The sequence below is a fragment of the Daphnia pulicaria genome, chromosome 11 (genome assembly GCF_021234035.1).
Source record: "Daphnia pulicaria isolate SC F1-1A chromosome 11, SC_F0-13Bv2, whole genome shotgun sequence".
NCBI lineage: Eukaryota > Metazoa > Arthropoda > Branchiopoda > Diplostraca > Daphniidae > Daphnia > Daphnia pulicaria.
The window spans coordinates 3,062,566-3,085,893 of NC_060923.1; the positions used below are offsets into that span (position 1 = coordinate 3,062,566).

Here is a 23,328-nt window from a genome sequence, read left to right on the forward strand (position 1 = left end):
AATGTGGCACAACGCATGCCTCGTCTCACGATTCAGCTATCGTCTGCCAGACTCGCATCTCATTCCTCTCACTCCGCAACGTCGGAATACGGATTGAAGGTCAACTTTTTTAAAAAAGGGCTCGTGATTTGGCATATGATTCAAACACAACACCCAACCATCTCGGCGCCATTCGACGAGCTACTGGACCTCCCTCCGGATCTCTGAAAATCGAGTGGAAGAAATAAAATGTTGTTTTGAATGATTTAGATCAAATTGAAACGAAAGAGCACTTTACACAGTCAGTCAAAAATATTTTGGGTTATTTCATTTCAACTTGAACAAATTCACATATTTCGATTCCCACACAATCTGTCGAATTTTCCCAACGCCAACGACTTTTTTCCTCCAATTATTTTAATATTAGAACAAGGAAGAAGATTTTGTATGCGGCCGATTTGCTCACGACCCGATCGTCGACTAACTTTGCCCACGAAAAACTGGCAAATTTGTTTGTTTTTAGTTTGAATTTTTCTTTTTCCTACACGACGCGCTTCTCATTTTCTTTCTGGTCTGGTGTTCGCCCTTTTTTTCGCAGTTGCTTCCAAATATTTTAAAACTTGGCTCAAGTTGGATGCAGTGTGCTACTATTTTGGGCGCCATACACACACACTCGCGTACACACACACACACACACTGCTGATGTATATTATTGGCATTCGCAGCCGCCCACTCAAGCTATTATGTTACCCGAACGGTCGAGAACGGAAATAGGAAGAAGAACAGGCGAAAAAAAACGGTCTTCCACTGGTCGTCATTGCCCCGAAACACTGTCATATTAAAAAAGAGGTAGTTCATAAGGGACAAAGAGTTATGATATTTGGTGTGTCTTTTGTTGCGACACATCGTTCGATTGGGACACTGCCAAGAACGCATTTTGAAATAGCGAAGAAAAAAACGAACTGTCCGTTTGAGAGTTGATGTATCTATTCATGTGTGCTACTGCTGTAATTGTTGGTTGACCGATTACTTTGCGTGTGATGACACGACCTGCTGCGCGAGAGAGTCAGACTCCCCAGCGAGACGAGGAAAGAGATTGGAACTTAACGCGTCAACACATCACATCAACCTTTAATTATGTGGAAAACGAGTTTGAATTACAAAGAAGCATATACTCATAAATATGGAAAGCTGCATTCGATGTATACAAACAAGAAATTTTTCCCCAATTGAAATTCTTGTCACACGTTAGAGAATTTACTATTCGCGCCGAACTCCACGCCATCTAGTTTAGCAAAAACGCACCGTTTACTAGGCTCTGGCGGAATTCAACACGAACTGTTAATGCCGGCATCGAAACAATTCACAGTTGCATATGTATGTGTGTTTTTGATTGCCTGAAGTTTAATCAATTAAAGTTTTAAATAATAAAAGTCTGCATTCTTCAATGGATCTCCCTCGTCCTCCCGAAGGTAATTACCGTTTAAATTGGAAAATCTCCTCATCAATTTGTTCACAACAAATGTTTTTATAGACATAGAACTGCGCAACATTATTGACAAGTTAGCTCAATTTGTGGCGAGAAATGGCCCCGAATTTGAGCAAATGACAAAAAACAAACAACGAGATAACCCCAAGTTTGGTTTCCTGTTTGGTGGAGAACTTTTCAACTACTACCAGTACCGTGTCACAACAGAGCAAGCAATTAACAAGCAAAAGTTTGTCCGAGAGCAAAGTCAACCCATGAGCTATCCAATCAACTATGGCCCACCGCCTAATACAGAACATCCCAGTTTCAATAGAAATTACAACTATGGCCCTTCTTCTGCATGGCCTAGGGCTCACCCACAACCATCAATGCCCAATCAGATGTCATTTCCTGGACAAAATCCCATCCCTCCTCAAACAGATTTGATTGCTTTAAAAGGTGCAAAAGATGTACTCGTTGCCCAACAAACTCAACTGCAGGAACAGGTAAACATACTCCAGATCACATCAAAAACAGTAAATACTAATTGCTTTGGTTCACCAGATCAAGCAAAGTGAAAGCAACTTGGCTGCTCAACATCAAGTGACAGTGCAACAGCAGAAAAAGCAGACAGAGGAAACAGTCAAGTTGCAACACGAAAAAGAAGTCATGGAAAAAGCGTTGGCAAGTGGAATGAATTTGGCAGAGTTAGAATTGCTTTTACTGCCTATCATGGATTCTTGCACCAAAGAATCCATATCTCAGGGTAAAGCTTGGATTCTCCATCATGTGATGCAGCCTCATTCATCCTCTGATGCCATAGCACAATACCTCCTTTTCAAAACAACGCAAAGCAGTAAGTTTTCCTCTGTTGTGGCTACTTGGCATTGCCTAAGCATATTTTTTTCTTCTTTCTGAATCAACAGGTCAATTTACCCACAAACTTCACTTGATCTATTTGGTCAACGACGTGTTACACCATTGTCTCCGCAAAGGACCCGACACGCTTTTAAAGACACTCGAACAAGTTGTCGTCCACATGTTTTCAAACACTAGTCTGTCTGCAACCGACGAGGAGCAAAACGCCAAATTGCAAAAACTGGTCGTTTTGTGGCAAACGAAAAATAATTTGTTTGAGCGTGGTGTCCTGGAAAGGTTACACGCACCTTTACACATCTGGAATGAATACCACAACAGTCTAGTGGCCAAATACTCGGCAGCCGTAGCAGCTTCAACTAGCAACATTCAGCATACGTACGAAAACTACCGCGGCCAGCATCAAGCCTTCGTCAATCATGCCAACCACCAGATCCAGCAGCTAGAGCAACAGAAACTGCAAATTGAAGAACAAATTGCGGCGGCCAATGCTTTGCAGTCTTTTAATGCACCTCATCACGCCATGCCGCCGGATTTCTTATCTCGCCCGCCGCCAGTTGCTTCCCTTAATGCCCCGCAAAACTACCCGTGTGAAGGAATTGAACCAAAGGCTCCCTACTTCGACTTACCAGCGGGATTACTCGTCCCACTGGTGAGAATGGAAGACAGCGAGTACAAAAGCATCGATCCGAAAGATATCCGCCTTCCTGCACCGCTTCCACCGTCTGAGCGATTGATTGCCGCCATTGATTTCTTCTACAGTCCTCTCTCGCACGACCGACCACGAAACGCAGATGGGTTCGTGATAGATTTCCTTTCTTGTTGGCTTATCATTCAAGCTTCTTCTTCTCAACTTTTCTCTTTCTTGTTTTTTCTTTTAGGTGGGAGCAGATGGCTCTTTTTGAGTTTTATAAGAACAAGGCAACTGCGAAAAAGAAGAAAGAAGAAGATATTGCTCAGGGATTACGCGACATGTCGCCGCCTCGAACTCCTATCGAAGTTGTCGAGGATCATTCCCCTGAAAGAAGTGGTAAGAATGGAATCAGAAGTCCCGTGCGTCGAAGATTCCGCAGTGAGTCGCCCGAGGAAGAGCATAGAGAAGAATCGAGGCAAGCTCGATCACGATCCAGATCGCCTAGAAATTCAACAAGACGTCGCCGAAGTCGATCTAATTCAGAGTCGCCCCGCCGAGCTGCACGCTCTCGTTCTCCTACACCTAGTCGTTCGGAATCAAGATCTAATTCGCCCGTCGTGATGACCGGTTTTGCGCAAAAGCGGAGCCCCACGCCACCTTCAGAAATGTAACCAACCCCTTTTTTCCCTTAAATTACGTCAATGTCATTTGGTAAAATTTGATTCGGCGTTTTGCAGTGCATCCGTGTCGTTTGCCAAAGGTTTCACGACAAAGCTGGACGAAAACAACCGAGGGCATCAACTCTTGTGCAAAATGGGTTGGGGAGGAGCTGGACTCGGCGCAAATGAACAAGGCATAGCGGAACCCATCAAAGGAGGAGAGGTATTGATCGAACGGTACTATTTTTGTGTCAACAGAATAGCGGATTGATATTTTTCGTTCTTCAGGTTCGCGATCGAGTGGACCAGTTCAAAGGTGTCGGTATCAATATACGTGATCCTTTTGAAAATTTCCGAAAAAGCAAAGGTCAGGCGTTCATCACGAGAATGCGCTCAAGGGCCGAAGAACGAGAAAAAGAAAAGGGCGGACCTGACGATCCTCCAACTCCATGAGAATTCACTCACTCTACTTTTGCTTAACTCACGAAATACAGTCGATTCGTCTATACCTTGATATCCGTTTAATGATGACCTGAACAAGTAAGAGGGAACAGCTGTTTGACCAATTCTTCAGCGTTGACTGTAAATTCACTTTCGTCGTTTGTAGTACCGACCTAAGAAATATTAGATTGATTAAAAAAAATCGAGTCAATATAATCATGCACGCAATTTTACCATGATGGATCGAAAGCTTGGGCGTGTTAAAGTCCGTCTAGTCACCATGCTATGCAAAGTTAACCAAACGGACCCCGAGTGATATTTGGCTATTGCGACCAAGTTGTCCTTTGCTAAACTCTAAACAACAAACACGATACTCAATAGGATATTATTAAGAGCATAAGGAAGAATAGTTGCAAACCTGAAGTTCTGAAATCTGTTGGTTGCTGAGGTACAAAGAAATCGCTTGAACGATTTTACAAACTTCCAATACAGGTGGATCGATGAATTCAACAAGGGTGGCCATGGCGGATAGTACGGATTTTTGTAATTTGTACGACTGGCTGGCAATGTGCGCTCTGCTAGATCGGCCACGACTAGCAGTAGCCTGGCTTTGCAGGAATAGCACCAATTTAGGAAGAACTTCTTTCACAGCTCGATGGCGAATAAAATCTGGGCAGCGACGAACTAATGAAAGGAACATCTCAAACGCCTGCCTCTGTTTGAGATGTGATGTTCCCAACAGCTGATTCTTTAAAGGCTCCCAAAGTTTGTGCACTTTCGGCAAAAAAATATCTTCGTGAGAAGAAAGCACCTCTACTGATAAGCAAATGGTTTGCATCAGACTGGCGTAGAGTTTTTCTTCGGTAGATTGTGGCAATATCTTCGTGCAGCGATCCAAAATATCGGCTACAAGAGTAATTTGAGGTGGGATCACCTTTTTTTCTTCTTCCATTTCAGGATCATCGATCTGTTCCGGTTCTTCCGTATTAGCATCACAAATTTCTTCCTCTTCATTTGTTTCCAAATATGTCTCACTCAGCTTAATGTTTGCTTTGTAATCAACAATGCGCTGGATTAATTCCTCTTTTTCAAGAGTTTCGCCTTTCGATAGAGGTTTAGCGCAGGCTGGTCCGGCAGGTCTCGTGTTGTGCGCGGCTTTCGAATACAGTTCAAGTACCTGGACGTATGGAAGAGCTCGGAGAGAATGACTCTTGTCCAGTCCTTTCAAAGCATGTTCAACCATTCGTTCCAGCCAGTGTTCCATGCGAATGTCGGAAAGCATCAGTAACGCTCGGAGTAGATCAATTGCGCGCGGATATCGAACGATGTTTCGTAATTGGAAGGTCAACTGGGGAGCATAGTAGTCTGCATTCTCTTCGAGTAGCTTGGATACAGAAGTTAGACGCAATGCATCTGTCATACATTGAAGGGACCGAACTCCTGCTTCACAGAAGTCCGGATTGCCGGCTTTTTCCAACACAGGTTTCAGGGCAGTTAGCAACATGGACGAAAAGTCAGTCCCCATTTGAATCGCAGCTTCGCCGATCACCAACAACATCAACTGGCCCAATATGATGTCGTTTTTACTATCGCTGGTCGAATGAGTAAGATAAGTTGAGTATTCTCTGATGATGGTCGTGAGAACAGGATGATCAACAGTAGCACCTAGAACAAGTACAGAGCGAATAGGAAATAAGTTATTGGATAAGGATCTAGTTGAGTTGACTTTCCAAATTACCTTTTAGTACTAAAGCCATTACATAGACTGATTCTTTATCAAAGGAATCTTTTTGTCTAACAACATCCAAGAGATAGTCAGATGTATCGGCCAAGTTTCCATGACGGCCGATCGTGGAGCAGCAGGCTGCAAACTGAGAGACAACTCTGTCTTCTCGCAGGTATTGAAGACTGAATGGGTCGTCCCTTTCTGTGACTTTAGTCGGTTCAAGAGTTGCGGAGATGAGCAAACCTTTAAATAAGCGTTGCCGAAGACCACTGAAAATCAGGCTTTGTTCCAAACGAGGACCCAGCAAAGTCAGATGGCCTTGAAGTTCTTGCAAAACCACCAGCTGGTCACGAGTTACTGTAGAAAAAACGGAAAATATAATTATTTTTACAAGGCAAATATATTTAATTTGGGCCATACTTCCTTGAGTCACAATCCTTGGCAAACATGTCACAATATCATACAGATTTTGTCTTATTGCCGAATCAAAGTTAGTTTGAGAAAAGCTCAGATTTGTGATTCGTTCTTTTGCTGCACGCTCAACTTCAGGACACTCATCAGCGGTGAACTGAACTAATTTCTTGATTAGCAAAGGCAGCGAAGGTTCCAAAGTAACTGAGCAATCTTCCATCACACCAGCGACCAGAGAAATCATTTCAAGTTTCACTTTCCAATGCATTTCCGGATTTTTCATCATCTTCTCGAAAACCAAATGTAAGTTGGTGCGTGTTTGTTGGAGCCATTGATCGTTTTCGGATTTTTCATCATCGTTATCAAAACGGTTGTTGTTTAAAATGATTCTGATCCATTTGGAAAAAACCTCGACTGCTCTCTGAAAAAAACAAAAACAAAACATTGTTTAATAAAAACAGAAATTTATATTTAAAAAATTTAAAATGCCGATGTCAATACCATAGTTAGAACGTGAGATTGTTTTATCGTTCCGTTTATAATTTTCAGCATATTTGTACATATTCCCGGGAAGAAACCAGAAAGTGAAGAGCCCAGTCCATTGGATGGAGTACAAGACAACTCCTTGAGGTTATCTAATGCAGAAATCCTGTTTAATGGGAGAAATTAGTTGATTTTTTTTTTTTATTGATAGAAATTTGTATCAACTATTACCTCAGCTCTTTCATTTCTTCATTAGCAGCAACCTTAAGTAAAGTGAACACTAAATGTCCTAGTAGCGGTCTACTTGCTTCTGAGAGCAACTCAAGGATAACTTCAGTTGATGCAGATTTCAATAAGGCAAGCAGTGATTCTACCGTAACCAGTTTGACTTCTTCAGACTGAAAAGTTTTTTCTGAATTCAATGCAATCATTGTTTAAATTGTAAATCAATAATCCAAGCCAGCATTTAGCTTACTCTCAGTTGGGTTGACATTGTGTACAACCAGCAGAAGTTGCAGCATAAAGTCTGAAAATATTTTGTACACCTTGACTGTAGATTTACGACAAACTTCTTGTAAACATTCACCAACGGCACAGAAGATTTTTTCACTTCTGAAAAGCTTACAACATTTTTAACCACAGTAAAATTTACAGCTGAAAATGTTTTACCTTAACTCTTCATTGGATGTAATGATAAATAATGGAAATAATATATATTCTTGCAACTGCTGAATTGAGTCTTCCTCACTTTTACTGACAAGGTTTTTCAGTTTTATCAATCTCTCCACAGACGGAGTTTTCAACAGTTCAACACAAACAGGTTTAAATTTTGAAAAGTCGCCCATTTCAAGAATGTAACAGAAAGATAACTTTGCAAACAGAAACAAATTTATATTAATTCCCACAGACTACAAGATGTGCTATGTCATACATCAACTGAACGAAAACTGAATACTGAACGAAACCCGCGCGTTATCACGTTGTCTTGTCTGCTAGTTTCATTTTTGCATAATTTTTTAATCAACATTGCCAGATATTGGACACTTTTTGCGCGGGAAGAGAGGCGGCAAATACGCGGCGGCATGATAATCGCGGCAAATTCGTAACCAGTCTAGTAGACTACTAGAACTAGACTTGTAGTAGTAACTAAACTAATTACATATCGAACTAAGTATATCTTTTTCGTAACTGAAAAAAGAAACAGGGTTTCTTTCACAACTCACATTCTGCTTCAACCTGCTTCAACTTATGAGGAGATTGACTTTTATATACCTTGTAAACTTTAAAGTTGTAAGCATGGAAGGTAATAAGTTAAACATGTCACAGATTTTGCAAAAAAATTGGCTTTAATTTTATACAGGAAACATGAATAAATGAGATATAGTCATTATAATTTTTTTCATTTTATTTAGAAACAAGGTCTGTTAAACAATCAAGTGTACAAACGTTCATACTGTACGGCACGCACAAGAATAGCAGAGAGTTTAATTAAACGGAAATTCTACAGGTGAATATTCTACATCTGAAAATGGAAGTACAGGACTTGAGTCACTTGACGGACTTGAATATGGACAGTACATAACAACTCTATTGTGCAGCAGCTGAGTCAAACGAACATTTTCTATCAATTCATTTCCGTTTTCGTCGCGTAAGAGTCTGAACTTTGCCAACTAAATTTTAAAATTTCAAATAAATTCAAAATTAAATTTCTGTCATTTTCTGTCATTAGAATTAAACTGTCAGGTGAAATATCTATAGGCTACCTGTCGTTCAGAAATAGCAATCGGAGTATCAAAAATTGTCCAAATGACGCCTTCATTGCATTTTCCACTAGTTAACGAACCGTTGTATCGGAAGAAACTGTTCGTCTGGTCAGGTAGAAGATCCGACAGTGGGACAGAATATCGCAATGCATCGCTGTTTGCGATGCTGGGATCGATGATGTTATCAAATTGTTCCAGATGTCGGAATGCAATGTTGTCTCTTGCTTGCAACTAAAGTAAAAGCAAGACATGTTAAAAGTCTTATGTAGTGATACAAATTATAAAAACGATTAAAAAAGATTCGATTCAAACCTCAATCAGAATCCCCAAGACAGCTAATCCATCGTCATGAGACAGAGCTCCGTTAAAACTTCCGTATTTAGAGTTGTAATGAACGATGTGCAATTCGGCCGGATATCTAAAAAGGTGAAAAACATTATTTAATTTATTGATCATAAATTAAAAATCAATCTCTTACTGTCCTCCATCAATTCGGTGTTCACTACCAAATAAATGTCGGCCCCAATGAAAATGAAGCTGAACAAAGTTGTAACGTTCTGTGAGGCCTCCACCGGTAATGAAAGGCAATTCCTCGCCCATGCCTTGCTCTTCAATCTTCAACTCAACTGTTTTATTAAATTAAAGATCATTAGAATTTAAAACATTTTGATGTAATTTAAGAAGGCCAAACTGTCCCTACCAGTGTGACCGTTATTCTCTAATCTCCCGGGAAAAATCAAGTCGTATTTGTGGAAAATGAATTCAGGATAATTGGCTATGATGGCTGTATCTGATTCGAAATTGATGGGCGACTGGTGCTGGCCTCCACAATGTGATTCATGCTCTTTCCAATTTAAGAAACGGATAGACGGAATCGATTGGGGTTCCATATAAGGCTTAGCGTTTCCAATCGAAAAATTTACTAATAGGTCCAATAGTAAGAACTGTCAGAAAAATGAATTAACTTTTTTTTTATACGAATCTGGCAGTATAAACTATATAGCTAATAAACGGACTAGCTTACCTTACATAACAAAGTAGCTTTCATCGTCATTTCTCAACTGATAGTCGGAGGCGTCTGAGGTTTCTGAAGCAGTCTGAGGGTTTTTCGCTTCTTTTATATAGGGACTCTGTGTACTACTCTATAGTTAAACCCGACATGTTGTTGACCAATGAAAATGTTATTGAACCAAAATTTAACGTCTAAAACGTCAATTTTCTTACTGAGCTGGGAAAATCCAGGAGCCTTAAGGCACTTCGTGTTTCAAAAGTGTTGGCAAAGTGACCACAAGACATCTCTCCGGAAATCCCTACTCCTAAAAAGATAATAATAATTAATTCCACTGCAATTCAAAAACCTGTTTTTTCCTGATTATTTCAGCTTCATTCCGGTTCATTCCGGTTTTACACGTTCAAAGCCGGCAGAAGAATCCGAGTCCATACAAATAAACAAAGGAATTATATCCGTGTTCAATTTGGGTGAAATACATTTGGAAGCGCTGAGAATACATTTGGAAATCCAAGAATAAGGCAAATATGTAAATAAATAATCATCTTGTATACACACCCATTGTTGTAATAAAGCTGAAAAGCAGAAGCCGTTCAACACTTTCGTTTCTACTTGTTAAGTTTTGCATTTGCATGCCAAATAATATTAAGAAGGAAAGGTAAAGAGTATGTTCATCAATGAAGAATAACATTTTTTTAAAGTTATTTAAGCCTCAATCGTTGAAGTTGAAGCTTCCATATTTCGAATTGTAGTGAACGATGAGTAACTATTTAAGTTCGAACAGATACCTTTTAAAAAGAAGCACAACATTTTGCAAATCAATTTAATAATTCAGTCAAAATAATATTAATCAATAGCGAGTAGCGTACTCATCAAGTATGTGTTCGCTATCTTTCGCCCCGATGCGAGTGGATATTCAAAGTTGTGAGTAGTGAAGCCTCAGGCGATAATGAAAGATAATTCCTCGGCCGTGTCTTGCTGTTCAATCTTCGGTTCAACAATTGCATGAAATGATAATAATTAAAGTTAAAAATATGTGGGTCCAATTCAAGGATTCCAATCGTCCCTATCTACCAGGTGTGACCGTTATTCTCCAATAATTTATCGGAAAACTAGGCCATATATTTGTGAAACTTTTTTCCAATTCGATATCGATTGTGCTGGCCTAAGTAACGTGACTCATATGCTCTTTTCAATTTGAAAAACCAGTAATAATGGAAATTGTGGGCGTCAAATTAGGCTTGGCATTGGCAGCCGCAAAACGCATAAATAATAACAACTGTCACAAAATTAAATTACCACTTGTTTGACAAGAAGTTGACAGTGACAGATTACCTTGCACACCAACGAGGTATTTTCCACCATTTCGAAATTGTCCGCCACCAACGCTTTGCTAGACAGAACTGTCGGTCATTTGGTTTCCCACGTCGTTTTTTTGCTGTAATAATTTAACGGAAGATATTAAAAGACCACATATTGAGCAACGTTTTCCTAGGGAATAAGGAAATTGCACAGCGACCTTAAGAGTAACCTAAGGCGTTTCCGCTGGGAAAGTGACCGTGGGCCATGGCGGAACAAAATCAAATAAGATCTGTGAAAATCTTGTACTTTTCAGTTAGTTTTAGTTTTATCCAGTTTCTTTTTATTGGGTCCTGCTGTGGTACGTTTCTTATCTTTCCTCTTTTCCCTTTTGATCCCGGTAAACCTTCGAATTTCAAAAGAAACTGTTGTTGAAAAAAATTAGACATGTGTCTTAGAAAAAGTTGAATAGGAAACGTTGTGGATAATAGTCTAACGTACCATTCACGAGCATACGAGAAAGGGCGAGTAAGTTAAATAATGCAAGAATTACTTTAACGTTTCGCATTTTCTTCCAAAGCGATCTATGGGCGCAGTGTGAACTTTGTTGATTAGTAAAATCAGTGAAGGCACCAAAGTAACTGAGCAATCTTCGACCACACCAGTGACAAAAAGAAATTATTAATGTCAATATCAAATTGAATGCATTTTTCAAATTTTTTTCTCATCTTTTGAAATACAAATCCTATTTAACCTAAGAAATTTGTCTATTGTTTCAATAAGGTTTGATGATATGGAAAATGTGTGTAGCAATATTATCTCAACTTCTTCATTTCTTCATTAGCAGCAACTAAAGCAAAGCAATGTAAAGTCTGATTTCCCTTTTAGAGGTCAACTTGCATGAAAAAGCTCAACAATAAATTCATAATTTGCTGCAGATTTCAGAAAGACGACCCGCAAGGATTTCACTGTTACCAGAATAGTTTCTCCAGACTGTATCATGTTTTTTTTAATTTAACACAATCAGCAAGCTGTAAATCAATTAAAAAGAGACATTTAGCTTACTTTTACAGCTGTGTTGACACTGGACAACCAGTAGAAATATGAGACCATGACGAAATCTGAAAAGATTTTGTACACCTTGTCCAACCTTGACTGTTTTTTTATGATAAACTTATTGAAAGCATTGACACAGAAGCAACCACGCACAAAAAAAATTTTCTCGATTTTTTTAGCACATTTTTTTAGCACAACTGAAACCAAAAGTCCAAAACAGAACCAAAATTCCAAAGCCCGCGCGTTGTCACGTTGTCTGCTAGTTTCTTTAAAAACCATCATTGTCAGATTATGTCGTTCAGTCGCTCGTCATTCAAAGAAGACGCGCGAGATTGTGATTTGTCAATTGCGACTTTGCGAGAAGAAGTTATAAAATGTATAGCTAAATAAGACGTGAACTCATGAATTAGGTTTTTGAAAAATATTTATTACCTATTTTCAGATAGAAGACAGAATTAACGAGATAAAATAATAAAAAAGAGAGGGTTTGCTGATCATAGCAGTTACCGGAGGTTGCTGAGTGTGGAGAGCGGCATACAACGTCAGAGTAGCCCAATTTTGTTTGAGCGAGGAAAATGTACGATGTCAGTTAAGACGACAATATAATTTAGTAGATTAGTAAGAAGTTAAACGATCAGCTAGCGTAGTATTGGTTATAGGACGTGATTAACAAGATCAAGGCTTTAAAGCAATTTTTAAAATGTCTGTGCGCAAAAGAACAAAATTGTTGTTTACTCAAGTGGAAATTCTATCGCTGAGATAAGATCTGGTAATGAAAGTAATGGACTTGAAGGATTTGACTGTGGACGGTACATAACAACTCGATCGTGCAGAAGCTGAGTTGACCGGACATTTTCTATCAATTCGTTTCCGTGTTCATCACGTAGCCGTCTGAACTTTGCCAACTAAATAATGAAATTTAAAAAAAATTAGACACAATTACTCTTCCGTCAGTTTCTACCAACATCTATATAAAACTTGATGTGAAACGTAAAATATTTCTACTTGTCGTTCAGAAATAGCAATCGGAGTATCAAAAATTGTCCAGATGACGTCTTCGTTATAGTCTCCAGTAGTCAACGATCCGTTGTATCGGAAGAAACTGTCGGTATTATCAGGAAGAAGATCCGACAGTGGGACAGAATATCGCAATGCATCGCTTTTTGCGATACTGGGATCGATGATGTTATCAAATTGTTCCAGATGGCGGAATGCAATGTTGTCTCTCGGTTGCAACTAAGAAAGTAAAACAAATCAATAACAATGTGACCTTAATACGACAAATTCTTATTCGATTAAACTATATTTAAACCTCAATCATAATCCCAAATACAGCCAATCCATCCTCGTGAGACAGAGCTTCGCTAAAAGTTCCGTATTTCGAATTGTAATGGACCATGTGCAGTTCGGCCGGATATCTAAAATAGGAGTATAACAATATAAAATGAATTGAATCATAAATTCCGTATGCTATTTCATCAATTTCGCACTGTTCTCCATCAATTCTGTGTTCACTGCCAGAAAAACTTCGGCCCCAGTGGAAGTGGAGCTGAACAAAGTTGTAACGGTCCTTGAGGCCTCCGCCCGTAATGAAGGGCAATTCCGCGCCCATTCCTTGCTCTTCAATTTTTAATTCAACTGTTGTTTGAAATTCCAAATAATCAGATACAAAAAAAACTATAATGCAATGCAAGGGTGCTGAATAATATTAATATTCCTTACCAGTGTAACCGTTATTCTCCAATCTCTCGGGGAAAACAAGGTCGTAATTGTGGAAATTGAATTCAGGATAATTGGCGATGATGGCATCCTTCGATTCGATGTTGATGGGCGACTGGTGCTGGCCTCCACAATGTGATTCATGCTCTTTCCAATTTAGGAAACTAGCAATGGAAGTTAGTTGCGCCATGTTGGGTTTGCCAATCGACAAATTTAATATAATAGGTGTAAAAGTGTGAACTGCCCAAAACATAAAATTTAATCCTTTGACAGGAACTGTCAGTTAAAAAAACAAACAAAAAAAAAACAATGTAAACAGACGCGTTTACCTTGCGCAGCAAAGAAGCTTCTTTCGTCGTCATATCTCAACTGTTGATCAGAGACTGTCGCTTTGCTTTTATTACGCTGAAACAGCTTTCATAGTACCATGAAGAGGCGTGTACATAAAATTATACCATAAAAGCATGCTAGCGGAAATCTCCGCCCCCCCCCCCCACCCTCTCCTCTTCCATAAAAAAAGTTAAGACATAAATAAAATCCCCGGCAAATCAAGGACATGCTGGTTTTTACTGTCGGATATTTGTTGTGGATACTATTTTTTCTTTTTTTGTCGTTGACCAAATTAGGTTAATCGGCTAATTCCCTAATTGCACTTTTGTATGTGGTGATTCAGAAATCCTTCAGTTGAAATTCCTCAAATGGAAACCCACAAGCCACAACTACATAAAAGATTACGATTAAAAATTTTTAGAGGATATAACATCTGTATTTAATTTAATTGAAATACATTTGGAAACGCTGAGAATAGATTTGGAAATGAAACAAATGGATTTGTTGGATTGAAATTCGGTTCGTATAAATCCATCATATCTGGGCGGTACATTACAACTCGTTCGTGCAGCAGTTGAGTTGGACGAACGTTTTGTCTCAACTGATTGCCATTGTCATCACGTAGCAGCCTGAACTTTGCCAACTAAATATTGAAATTCATATCAATAATGATGTAAAGCTTCGTCGCTTTCCTAATCTATTCATAGACAGAAGAACAAGGAAATCTTACCTGTCGTTCAGAAATAGCGATTGGCGTGTCGAAAATCGTCCAGGTGACATCTTCGTTGCAATTTCCGGTAGTCAACGAACCGTGGTATAGGAAGAACCTGCCAGTTTTATCAGGTAGAAGCTCCGACAGCGGTACAGAAAACTGCAAAGCATCGGTGTTGGTGGTACTGGGATTGACGATGTTATCAAATTGTTCAAGATGTCGGAATGCGATGTTGTCTCTCGGTTGCAGCTACCATAACAAATAGAAAAAACAATCAGGCTGAGCGCTCATTGTCTAAGTATATTTAAAAAAATGTTGGAGTACAAAGGATAACATTTTTCGGTATATAAGTATCATAGCAAATATTTAACTGACTATAAAAGCCGAGCGACCAGAACAATTGGGTTAACTCTATTTCCCTTTCTTTTGTACTTGTTACTTTGTAGGTGCATTTTAGGCACAACATTTGTCCAAGAAAAAGGCAGACAAAAAAAGATAAGTGTTTTATTAGTTATTCAAACCTCAATCAAAACCCCCAGACAGATAATCCATCTGCGTGTGGTAGAGCATCATTAAAGTTTCCATATTTTGAGTTGTAGTGAACGATGTGCATTTCGGCGGGATACCTTTTAAAAGAAAACGTCAAATCACGAAACTTAGTTTGAATTAAATTGAAAATATAATTAAGAATTAAATTGCTTACTGCTTGCCATTAATTCTGTGCTCCCTGCCACGTACACTTTCGCCCCAGTGGAAGTGGAGTTGTACAAAGTTGTAGCGGTCGCCCAGGCTTCCGCCGGTGATGAAAGGCAATTCCTCGCACATGCCTTGCTTTTCAATCTTTAGTTCAACTATTGGGTAGAAAATTCTATGGGTAATAAAAATATTTAAAAAAGAGAGATTTAATTATCCATTACCGGTGTGTCCGTCGTTCTCTAATATTTCGGGAAAAACACGGCCGTATTGGTGGAAAATGAATTCGGGGTAGTTGGCTAGGAAGGCCTTATTCGATTCGATATTGATAGGTGATTGATGCTGGCCTCCGCAGTGTGACTCGTGCTCATTCCAATTAAGAAAACTAGCAATGGAATTTGCGGGCACCATATTCGGCTTGGCAATGGCAGCCGCAAAGCATGTTAGCACCAACACCTGTTCAAAAATAATTAATTAACACTTTGATTCACAAGGAGTTGACTGACAGCATATATACCATTATACCTGACACGTCAGCGAACACCATTTCCAAATTGTCCGTCGTCAAAGCTGCGCTAGATACAACTGTCGCGTTTTTTGGGTTTCCCGCTTCGTTTTTATACTGTAACGAAAGCTAATGTATTACGAGAGACCAATTTTAAGCCACTTTTCACCCTAGTGAATAAGGAAATTCCAGCAATCTAATAAGGAGTAACCTACGGCGAGTCCGTGGAAAGTGGCAATCGGCCATGGCGGAAAAAGGGGGAAAAGTCGAATAATCTTTGGATCTGCGATACAAACTCTCTTGGGTTTTTTTTTCTAGTTTTACCCGGTATGTAGAGTAACATTTCATCTGTGCCGTGTAGAGGTTTTATGCCCTGCTATGGCATGCATTTAATTTGACGTTTCTCCTCTCTCCACTTTCCCCTTTGAGCCCAGCAGCAGCCTCAAATACAAATACAAAAGACCCTGTTTGAAAAGAAATAATAGAATATGGTCGTATAGATAAACTTGAATAACGTTGTTGATAATACTTACCATTCATGCGTCCATCGAACCTTAAAAGTCACCGGAGAAAGGACGGATGGGATTACGCATGAATTCTAAAATGTTACGCAAATACATGAATTATTCCAATGCCTTCCGCAAGTCATTTTAGTGGCGGAGCTTTCGCAAAACAGTTAAAAATTTCAACAGAAATTTGAAACACTGCCAAAATAAAAGTAAGTTGGCATTTGGGCATGGCAAGGTGAAAAACGGCAACAAGTTTTCCTAAAATTTAAATATGTTTTCTTGGCAAATTTCAACTCATTATATTGGCTAACAAAGTCAATTACTATCATACACACGGTTAGCACTGCTGATGCGTATTTATAAATGATCATGCAAACATATGTATATGTGGTCTGAATTGTTCCGCTACCGAACCATCCTTTGCGGATGATGTGCGGATTAGATTCGATGATTGTGCAATCGACCTTCGGGTCGGAGTTGCTGAGGATCATGCTGAATGGAAGGATTTTCAAAAGTTAGACTGCTGGAACTCGTTCGAAAATGGTTTGATTAAGTTTGGAAGATGGCTGGGAAAGGAGAATAATGATTGGATAGGATTCGGATCCGGCCGGTAGGTAACGACTCTGTCGTGTAGCATTTGAGTTGGACGGACATTTTTCCTTAGTGGCATCCCGTTTTCGTCGTTTAGTAGTCTGAACTTTGCCAGCTAATTTATAAATACATTTAAGAATTTAAAAACATTCTTGTCCTATTATACAGCGCTAGAAAAGTGTTACCTGTCGGACAGAAATGGCGATCGGAGTCTCGAAAACGGTCCAGATGACATCTTCGTTGCAGCCGGGTGTCGTCAGAGAGCCGTTGTACCGGAAGAAACTTTCGGTACTGTCAGGAAGAAGATCCACTAGCGGAACTGAAAATTGTAATCGATCGCTAATTGTCCTGCTAGGATCGATGATTTTGTCAAATTGTTCGAGATGGCGGAAGGCAATATTGTCTCTCGCTTGCAACTAAAAATAATTGATATTACATACTACGTAATTAGTTCTATTAAATTACGCGGGCTAATGTGACACCATTTCTATACCTCAATAAGAATTCCTAGAACGGCTAATCCGTCCTGATGAGGTTTTGCATCATCAAAACTTCCGTATTTCGTATTGTAGTGAACGATGTGTAATTCGGCGGAATATCTGGATCAAATTAGATTACGTAAGAACCAATATGTTGTATAATTGCTATAAATTCTTTACTTTTGCCCGTTGATTGTATGTTCACTTCCCAACAAATCTTCGTCCCAATGAAAGTGAAGTTGCGCAAAGTTATAACGGTCGTCCAGACCTCCGCCGGAAATGGATGGCAAATCGTCGTCGTCGTCTTCGTTGTCGATTTTCAACTCGACTGTTCCAAATTTATCAAAAGACTTACACCATTTTTTACTGCGATTGAAATAATAAAGATGATGAATTCAATCGTACCCGTATGACCGTTGTTCTCCAAGCTCTCAGGAAAAGTCAAATCGTAATTTTGGAAAATGAATTTCGGATAATTCGTGACGATGACTTCTTCCGTATTGATGTTGATGGGCGACTGATGGTGGCCGCCGCAATTCGACTCGTGTTCTTCCCATTTCTGTGGATCTTTACCAATCAGTGCGATAATAATTTTAAGCAAGAAATCCTTTTATTAACTATTCTATTACCTAATCAACTTACTTGTATAATCAAAATGAGTTGAAGGGGCGCCCACTTTCGTCAGAGGACTGCCAGTCGCAGAGCTAATCATCAACCAGAACTGCGGAGAAAAATAAATGTCACTCGTGTTAGTTAGCTAGTGATCAAGGAGTAACACGCGATAATCTTCTACTCACCTTGAACAACAAAGCCACTTGAATCATTTCCGAGTTGTCTGTGGTCCGGCCCGCACTCGCTTTAGCGCTGTCGCTGATTAAACTGTTGCACCTTATCGGTTAGCCGGTTGGTATTTATACTGCGATGGATTGCAATTGTGGCAGGCGGCTATTCTTCAGCACTACGATGAAGCTCGACGTCCATGCAGGAAAGACCTCCGCGATGCCAAGTATCTCATTGTTTCTATCTGCTAGTGAAAGGAGGAAACCCAGGCGGATTTATTTCCTGGGAGGCTGACCATGACTGGAGATCACCTGCCGGGTTATCTGGATGTATCACAGAATGACAAGTCAGCATAGATTTACGAATTCAGAGTGGGCAAGCTTCAAAAAAGAACCGCCGTATCAAGGACTTATTTTTATGAGCGAAAAATAAATAAATGAATAAATATTTAAAAGCTCCAAGGCTTACCGATCGAAAAAAACCATTAGCGCCTGCTGCCTAAAAGGGCGGTCGAACCCTTTCTCGTGCGTGTGCCATTTCACATAGGAAGGTAAAAAAAAGGGCTCCAAATTTGTTTCAACCCTTTTTTTTTGTGTTTCCTTTTCTACTGGGATAAGTATACAAATACGTATTGCATAATCAGTGGAGATTTAAAAATCCATAAAAAAAAAAACCAACGGGCTTTGATCCAAACCCTTGAAGTCACCAGAAATGGTTAGAAATCAAATAGCCCAACTGGCGTGCACGCTATTACGACATGTTAAGTGTGCGGTTGATCATGAAAATTGTAAAACACTAGGTAGTGTTTAACCCTGAGTCTATACTCGGCTGAAAGAATGGGCAACTGTATACCGTGTGATATTCCATTAGCGCGTGACATGTACACAAACAATCTACACGCTTGATACTATTATAACCTTGAATAAAGGTGCGCATTGCCATTCCGATAGGTTATGTTATCGTTGGGAAATCTAAACCATTTGCAACCCATTGTCACTGACATTTTTTCGATTTCCAATTCACACAGACGCACTGAAAGACCCAGGAAATAAATGTTAATAGATAGGTTTTTTTTTCTGGCATTTTGGATGTCAGGAAATGAGCAACATTTAATTGTTTTCGTGTTGCACGTTCGTGATGTACATCTATTATACCACAACTAGAACGCCCCTATCTAGTCTCTCATTCATTTGAAACTATAATAGAGGGGATACTACTTGTCATAGTTAAAGTTATGCGTTCGACTCCACGGATAATGATACGGTGCGGCATAAAACGTGAATGCGCTTGGAAAGGGTCTAAATACATTGCGGAAGGACGTGAAAATGTTTGGAAATAAAACTAACGGTTTCACTAATTTGGGTTTGGGACGGTAAGAAACAACTCGGTCGTGCAGGTGCTGAGTTGTACGGACGTTTTCACTCAACGGGTTGCCGTTTTCATCTTGCAATAATCTAAACTTTGCCAACTATTCAAGCCGGAATAGAAGATAAGTGTGAGGTGCTGGATGCAATGAAAAACAGGAATGAAAATGTTGTACCTGGCGTTCTGAAATGGCGATGGGAGTATCAAAAACCGTCCAGATGACGTCTTCGTTGCAGTCGCCACTCGTCAACGATCCGTTGTATCGGTAGAAACTGTCGGTATCGTGCGGAAGAAGAGCCACTAGTGGAACAGAGAAGTGCAGGACGTCGCTGTTGACTGGGCTAGGATCGATGATATTTTCGAATTGTTCGAGATGTCGGAACGCAAGGTTGTCTCTATCTGTCAACTCAAACATATATTAAAGAAACCAGACGTTTGACTTAAATGTTTCATACTTTTATAAGAATTCCCAAGGCAGCCAATCCGTCTTCTTGAGGGATAGCGTCGATAAAATTTCCGTATTTGGTGTTGTAGTGGACGATGTGCAGTTCGCCAGCATATCTAAAATAGGAATGAAATGTTAAAGATTTTTTAAGTTGATTTAGAATAGCATCAAAAAATAAATCACGTACTCTTTCCTATCGATAGTATGCTCGCTGCCAAATAATTGTCTACCCCAATGAAAGTGGAGTTGCACAAAATTGTAACGGTCGGTGAGTCCACCGCCGGTAATAAAAGGCAATTCCGCGTGCAGACCTTGTTCCTCAATTTTCAATTCCACTGGAATAATACGTCAAAGAACAAATGTATGCAACTGTAAAATAAATTATGAGGATGTGGTGAACAAAGCTTTACCGGTGTGCCCGTTTTTCTCCAATCTTTCGGGGAAAACCAGATCGTAGTTGTGGAAACAGAATTTGGGATAATTTGTTACACCGGCTTTTGACGAGTCAATGTTGATGGGTGACTGATGCTCGCCTCCGCAAAAGGATTCGTGTTCCCTCCACATTTTTGAATCTGTGAGCATCGAGAGAATTAGCCATGAATTAATTTTGATGGGCGCTCTTTATTGTCCGTTGCATTGGCGGCCGCAAAGCAGCACATAATCAGCTTCAAGATCTGAGGAAAATATTTTGTTGGTTATGATTTTGCATTGAAATAATTATTGTTGTATTATCTCACCTTACGTGAATCTAATTTCAGTTTTTCAACAGTGGCCGTCCAGGGTTCTAGACAGAATTGACATAACAGAAGAACATCCTGGTTCCTCGACGTGCTTTTGTACTGTAAAGAATGTTAGTTATGCCGTCTAGTAGGCTTCAATCTAAGTTCTGCAATGAAAAGAACAAATAAAAGGCCCATGGTGAAAGAGTTAACTCAACAACCTAACAGCATTTCCCGGTAGGCTGGAGACCACTTGATCCTTCTTCAATTCGAGCAAAATTTGCGGATAATTGTGATTTCGTAACACCAGTATGACTATCGACTTTGAGTTTAAAATATTGTACGCACGAAATAATTGAATCTGTTTTCCCGCAACACACCAGCTCACGACTTTCGCTTATTTATTTCACCGACTATAACGAAAGCGAGGTCGACTTCCTTAAACGTCCGTCTCCATCCATTCATGTTGAATGACTCATTAATTCAACAAGTTTACAATATAAAAAAAAAAAATTCTCAAACTTTGTGGGTACCATGAGGTACCGCGCACCGTGTCAGTGTGTGGACTATAAAAAAGAATGCCCATGAATTATTAAAGTCCGCAGGTACTCAAAACCAACCACCTTATTGAGAGTGCGAGACATAAGTGGCAACGACCCAACATACCTATGATGCAACTACTTGTTTTGTTTGTTTGTTATTTTCGAAAAGAAGAGTTTCAACGCGTCATTTTAGGAGTTGTTTTCACAAAAACATGTAAAAGAAAAATTGAACACAATGCTGTATAAGTGTATAACGACTACTTTCTCCGAATAAACAGACGATCTCCAAATGGTTGACGTGATGCCGCGTGATGCCTTTGTGGACTAAAGGAATTTGAGCTTCTTCTTGAAACTGTGCAGATGTTTGCAGGAGATTAATTTATCCGAAAAGATTATGTTTCAACCTCGGGCAAAGTGTTTTTCAAAACTACAAATGCGGTGCAAAGACTTGGGAATGAACGTGAATAGATTGTAGCTATTTTGTATTTCAGGAAGGGGAAAGTGAATAAATGGTTTGATCTTACAGGATTGAGTATTAGAAATGCGTGACCAATAAAAGGTGCACAGGCAGGCTATAGTGGAAAACTATTGGCTATAAGTACCAATTTTCTAACCAAAGTGACTACTGTGGATGGAAAATTTAAAGGTAAAAGAAATTTCAGTTCAAGGTTTGTGTGCCATTAGAAGAACATATTTGAATTTGAAATTGATGTCAACCTCGTGCGGTTCCTGAGTAGATCCTAAGGCTTTCAGGCAGCTACGAAACAACATGAAAATATTCAAATGTCTGAATACCGAATACTTAAAGATTAATCTTACTTGTTTGCAAATTCCTCCAGAATTCCTTTTCCAGCTGCTTCTCCGTTGACTTCACAGTAATTGTTGTATATGCACCACGACGAGAAGAAGTTCATCAAATCGGACAGCTTTCGACATTCGTCGACATAAAATACCTCTCTAAAGAAACGCAATAAGGTTCACTGCACGAAATTAATAAGGTAAACACATTTGTATAAATTACCGGACAAAGTCTTCATACGGAATGGTAATGGATTTGTACTCATTATCTACAATGCTGACTCCTTTAGCCCAATAATCGCGAAGACGAACTCTGTAAAACTAAATAGGAAAAATCCAACCAACTTGTTAGAAAACTGTAAAAAATAGCGGGTCAATTGGCAAGCGAAAGTTCTTACTAATTTCATGGCTTCTCCGAGCTCTTCCGACGCGGTAGGGTGAACGAACTCCAGCAAAGGGACATAGGCTGCAATGGCGACAATACCGTTTGAGCATAAAATTCTGTCAGACTCCTTGAAAAAGGCCGGAAGGTCGAACCAATGGGCGGCAACGCAGGCATTAACGAGCTGTACCGATCCGTCTTCGACAGGGCACTGCTCTGCAGGACTGGCTCTGTTTGGTCGTGTTAAACGAGGAATTAAAAAAATGTAAAACAAATAAAAAAGTAAAATGTGATTGAAATAATTACACGAATTCGATGTTGGAAGGATGATTTCGGGATTTGGCTACTTCAATCTGAGAGGCACTGATGTCTGTGGCAAGAACTTTTTGAAAATGCGAAGATAAAAGTAGAGAGCATTGGCCACTCCCGCAGCCCGCGTCCACGCATACGGACAGATCTCCAGTATACTTTAAGGAAAAAAAATAGAAGGCGAATTAGACAAATGAGAAATTAATTTAGAATTAACAGCCAGTTTTACTGTACCTTCTCTTTCAGGAATTCCACGATCCTGTCAGCCAGTCGCGCCGGTGGCTTTGGCCGGAAGTCAATGTAACGAGAAGCAAGAACAGAACTCTCGTAGCCGCGCTGAGACCATTCTTTAGTCATTCTTTGCTCTGTGAATCGGTCAAGACTGAAGTCAGTGGTCAAGTTGTGAGAACTTTATACCATTTCTGACTGTCTTGAACCCGTGGCCTCTGGCGTACAATAAAACGAGTCTGGAAGCGAGTGACAGGCACATTTCTCTTCACGTCCTTCACGTCCGAAGAGGCTGCCCTTTGCGATGAAGGTTTGATATCAGTTAAAAGTTCAGCTGGTTCAAAGAAAGAGATAAAGGTGCTGCTGTTTCCATCACTTGTCAACCCGGCCGTATTTTTCTCAGAGGAAACCTAAGCTG

General features: G+C 39.7%; 7 protein-coding genes and 1 pseudogene across 13 annotated transcripts in view; 1 reads left to right on the top strand and 7 right to left on the bottom strand.

The window, feature by feature from the left end:
* Positions 1 to 98: 98 nt before the first annotated feature.
* LOC124315135 (TELO2-interacting protein 1 homolog) lies at positions 99 to 7,653 on the bottom strand. 2 transcript variants are annotated; one of them, XM_046780581.1, is made up of 10 exons: positions 7,347 to 7,653; positions 7,153 to 7,289; positions 6,909 to 7,089; positions 6,696 to 6,843; positions 6,204 to 6,615; positions 5,796 to 6,140; positions 4,476 to 5,722; positions 4,292 to 4,411; positions 4,126 to 4,230; positions 99 to 203 (listed from the first exon to the last, which is right to left on the bottom strand). In XM_046780581.1, the coding sequence occupies exons 1-9, from the start codon at positions 7,520 to 7,522 to the stop codon at positions 4,138 to 4,140; spliced, it is 2,859 nt and encodes a 952-aa protein (XP_046636537.1). In that variant the 5' UTR covers positions 7,523 to 7,653; the 3' UTR covers positions 99 to 203; positions 4,126 to 4,137. The 2 variants fall into 2 exon arrangements, with proteins under 2 accessions (XP_046636537.1, XP_046636538.1); XM_046780582.1 differs by lacking the exon at positions 99 to 203 and having other exon boundaries at positions 4,121 to 4,230.
* LOC124315164 (calcium homeostasis endoplasmic reticulum protein-like) lies at positions 1,326 to 4,130 on the top strand. Its single transcript, XM_046780632.1, has 7 exons — positions 1,326 to 1,451; positions 1,514 to 1,953; positions 2,012 to 2,303; positions 2,374 to 3,121; positions 3,205 to 3,624; positions 3,695 to 3,839; positions 3,905 to 4,130. Exons 1-7 carry the CDS (start codon positions 1,427 to 1,429, stop codon positions 4,067 to 4,069), a joined length of 2,235 nt encoding a protein of 744 aa, XP_046636588.1. The 5' UTR covers positions 1,326 to 1,426; the 3' UTR covers positions 4,070 to 4,130.
* A 349-nt stretch (positions 7,654 to 8,002) lies between the features above and the next one.
* On the bottom strand, positions 8,003 to 9,901 carry LOC124315483 (putative carbonic anhydrase 3). 3 transcript variants are annotated; one of them, XM_046781189.1, is made up of 7 exons: positions 9,665 to 9,901; positions 9,465 to 9,582; positions 9,141 to 9,384; positions 8,919 to 9,066; positions 8,753 to 8,858; positions 8,441 to 8,671; positions 8,003 to 8,347 (listed from the first exon to the last, which is right to left on the bottom strand). In XM_046781189.1, exons 2-7 carry the CDS (start codon positions 9,492 to 9,494, stop codon positions 8,162 to 8,164), a joined length of 945 nt encoding a protein of 314 aa, XP_046637145.1. In that variant the 5' UTR covers positions 9,495 to 9,582; positions 9,665 to 9,901; the 3' UTR covers positions 8,003 to 8,161. The 3 variants fall into 3 exon arrangements, with proteins under 3 accessions (XP_046637145.1, XP_046637147.1, XP_046637146.1); XM_046781191.1 differs by lacking the exon at positions 9,665 to 9,901 and having other exon boundaries at positions 9,141 to 9,362; positions 9,465 to 9,553; XM_046781190.1 differs by lacking the exon at positions 9,665 to 9,901 and having other exon boundaries at positions 9,470 to 9,499.
* A 2,309-nt stretch (positions 9,902 to 12,210) lies between these two features.
* Positions 12,211 to 23,328, bottom strand: part of LOC124315409 (carbonic anhydrase 2-like) — a 35,794-nt gene continuing 24,676 nt past the window's right edge. Inside the window, exons 6-8 of the mRNA XM_046781071.1 lie at positions 13,117 to 13,222; positions 12,810 to 13,040; positions 12,211 to 12,709 (exon numbers count right to left, since the gene is read on the bottom strand). Of these exons, the coding sequence (XP_046637027.1) occupies positions 12,536 to 12,709; positions 12,810 to 13,040; positions 13,117 to 13,222 (511 nt within the window). The 3' untranslated portion in view covers positions 12,211 to 12,535. The remainder of the gene's footprint in view (positions 12,710 to 12,809; positions 13,041 to 13,116; positions 13,223 to 23,328) is intronic.
* LOC124315514 lies at positions 14,276 to 15,857 on the bottom strand (annotated as a pseudogene).
* LOC124315477 (putative carbonic anhydrase 3) lies at positions 16,557 to 18,273 on the bottom strand. The gene is made up of 7 exons (XM_046781178.1): positions 18,140 to 18,273; positions 17,985 to 18,063; positions 17,748 to 17,909; positions 17,523 to 17,670; positions 17,357 to 17,462; positions 17,049 to 17,279; positions 16,557 to 16,978 (listed from the first exon to the last, which is right to left on the bottom strand). The coding sequence occupies exons 1-7, from the start codon at positions 18,164 to 18,166 to the stop codon at positions 16,781 to 16,783; spliced, it is 951 nt and encodes a 316-aa protein (XP_046637134.1). The 5' UTR covers positions 18,167 to 18,273; the 3' UTR covers positions 16,557 to 16,780.
* LOC124315497 (carbonic anhydrase 15-like) lies at positions 18,358 to 21,527 on the bottom strand. 4 transcript variants are annotated; one of them, XR_006911501.1, is made up of 7 exons: positions 20,670 to 21,527; positions 20,343 to 20,606; positions 20,120 to 20,267; positions 19,943 to 20,048; positions 19,663 to 19,893; positions 18,591 to 18,726; positions 18,358 to 18,445 (listed from the first exon to the last, which is right to left on the bottom strand). XR_006911501.1 is itself a non-coding variant. In XM_046781216.1 (7 exons), exons 2-7 carry the CDS (start codon positions 20,512 to 20,514, stop codon positions 18,699 to 18,701), a joined length of 690 nt encoding a protein of 229 aa, XP_046637172.1. In that variant the 5' UTR covers positions 20,515 to 20,606; positions 20,670 to 21,527; the 3' UTR covers positions 18,611 to 18,698. The 4 variants fall into 4 exon arrangements, 3 of the variants coding, with proteins under 3 accessions (XP_046637171.1, XP_046637172.1, XP_046637170.1); XM_046781216.1 differs by lacking the exon at positions 18,358 to 18,445 and adding an exon at positions 19,337 to 19,338 and having other exon boundaries at positions 18,611 to 18,729; XM_046781215.1 differs by lacking the exon at positions 18,591 to 18,726 and having other exon boundaries at positions 18,375 to 18,445.
* On the bottom strand, positions 21,659 to 23,083 carry LOC124315537 (putative methyltransferase DDB_G0268948). The gene is made up of 6 exons (XM_046781279.1): positions 22,917 to 23,083; positions 22,680 to 22,840; positions 22,390 to 22,603; positions 22,215 to 22,312; positions 22,013 to 22,150; positions 21,659 to 21,950 (listed from the first exon to the last, which is right to left on the bottom strand). Exons 1-6 carry the CDS (start codon positions 23,037 to 23,039, stop codon positions 21,857 to 21,859), a joined length of 828 nt encoding a protein of 275 aa, XP_046637235.1. The 5' UTR covers positions 23,040 to 23,083; the 3' UTR covers positions 21,659 to 21,856.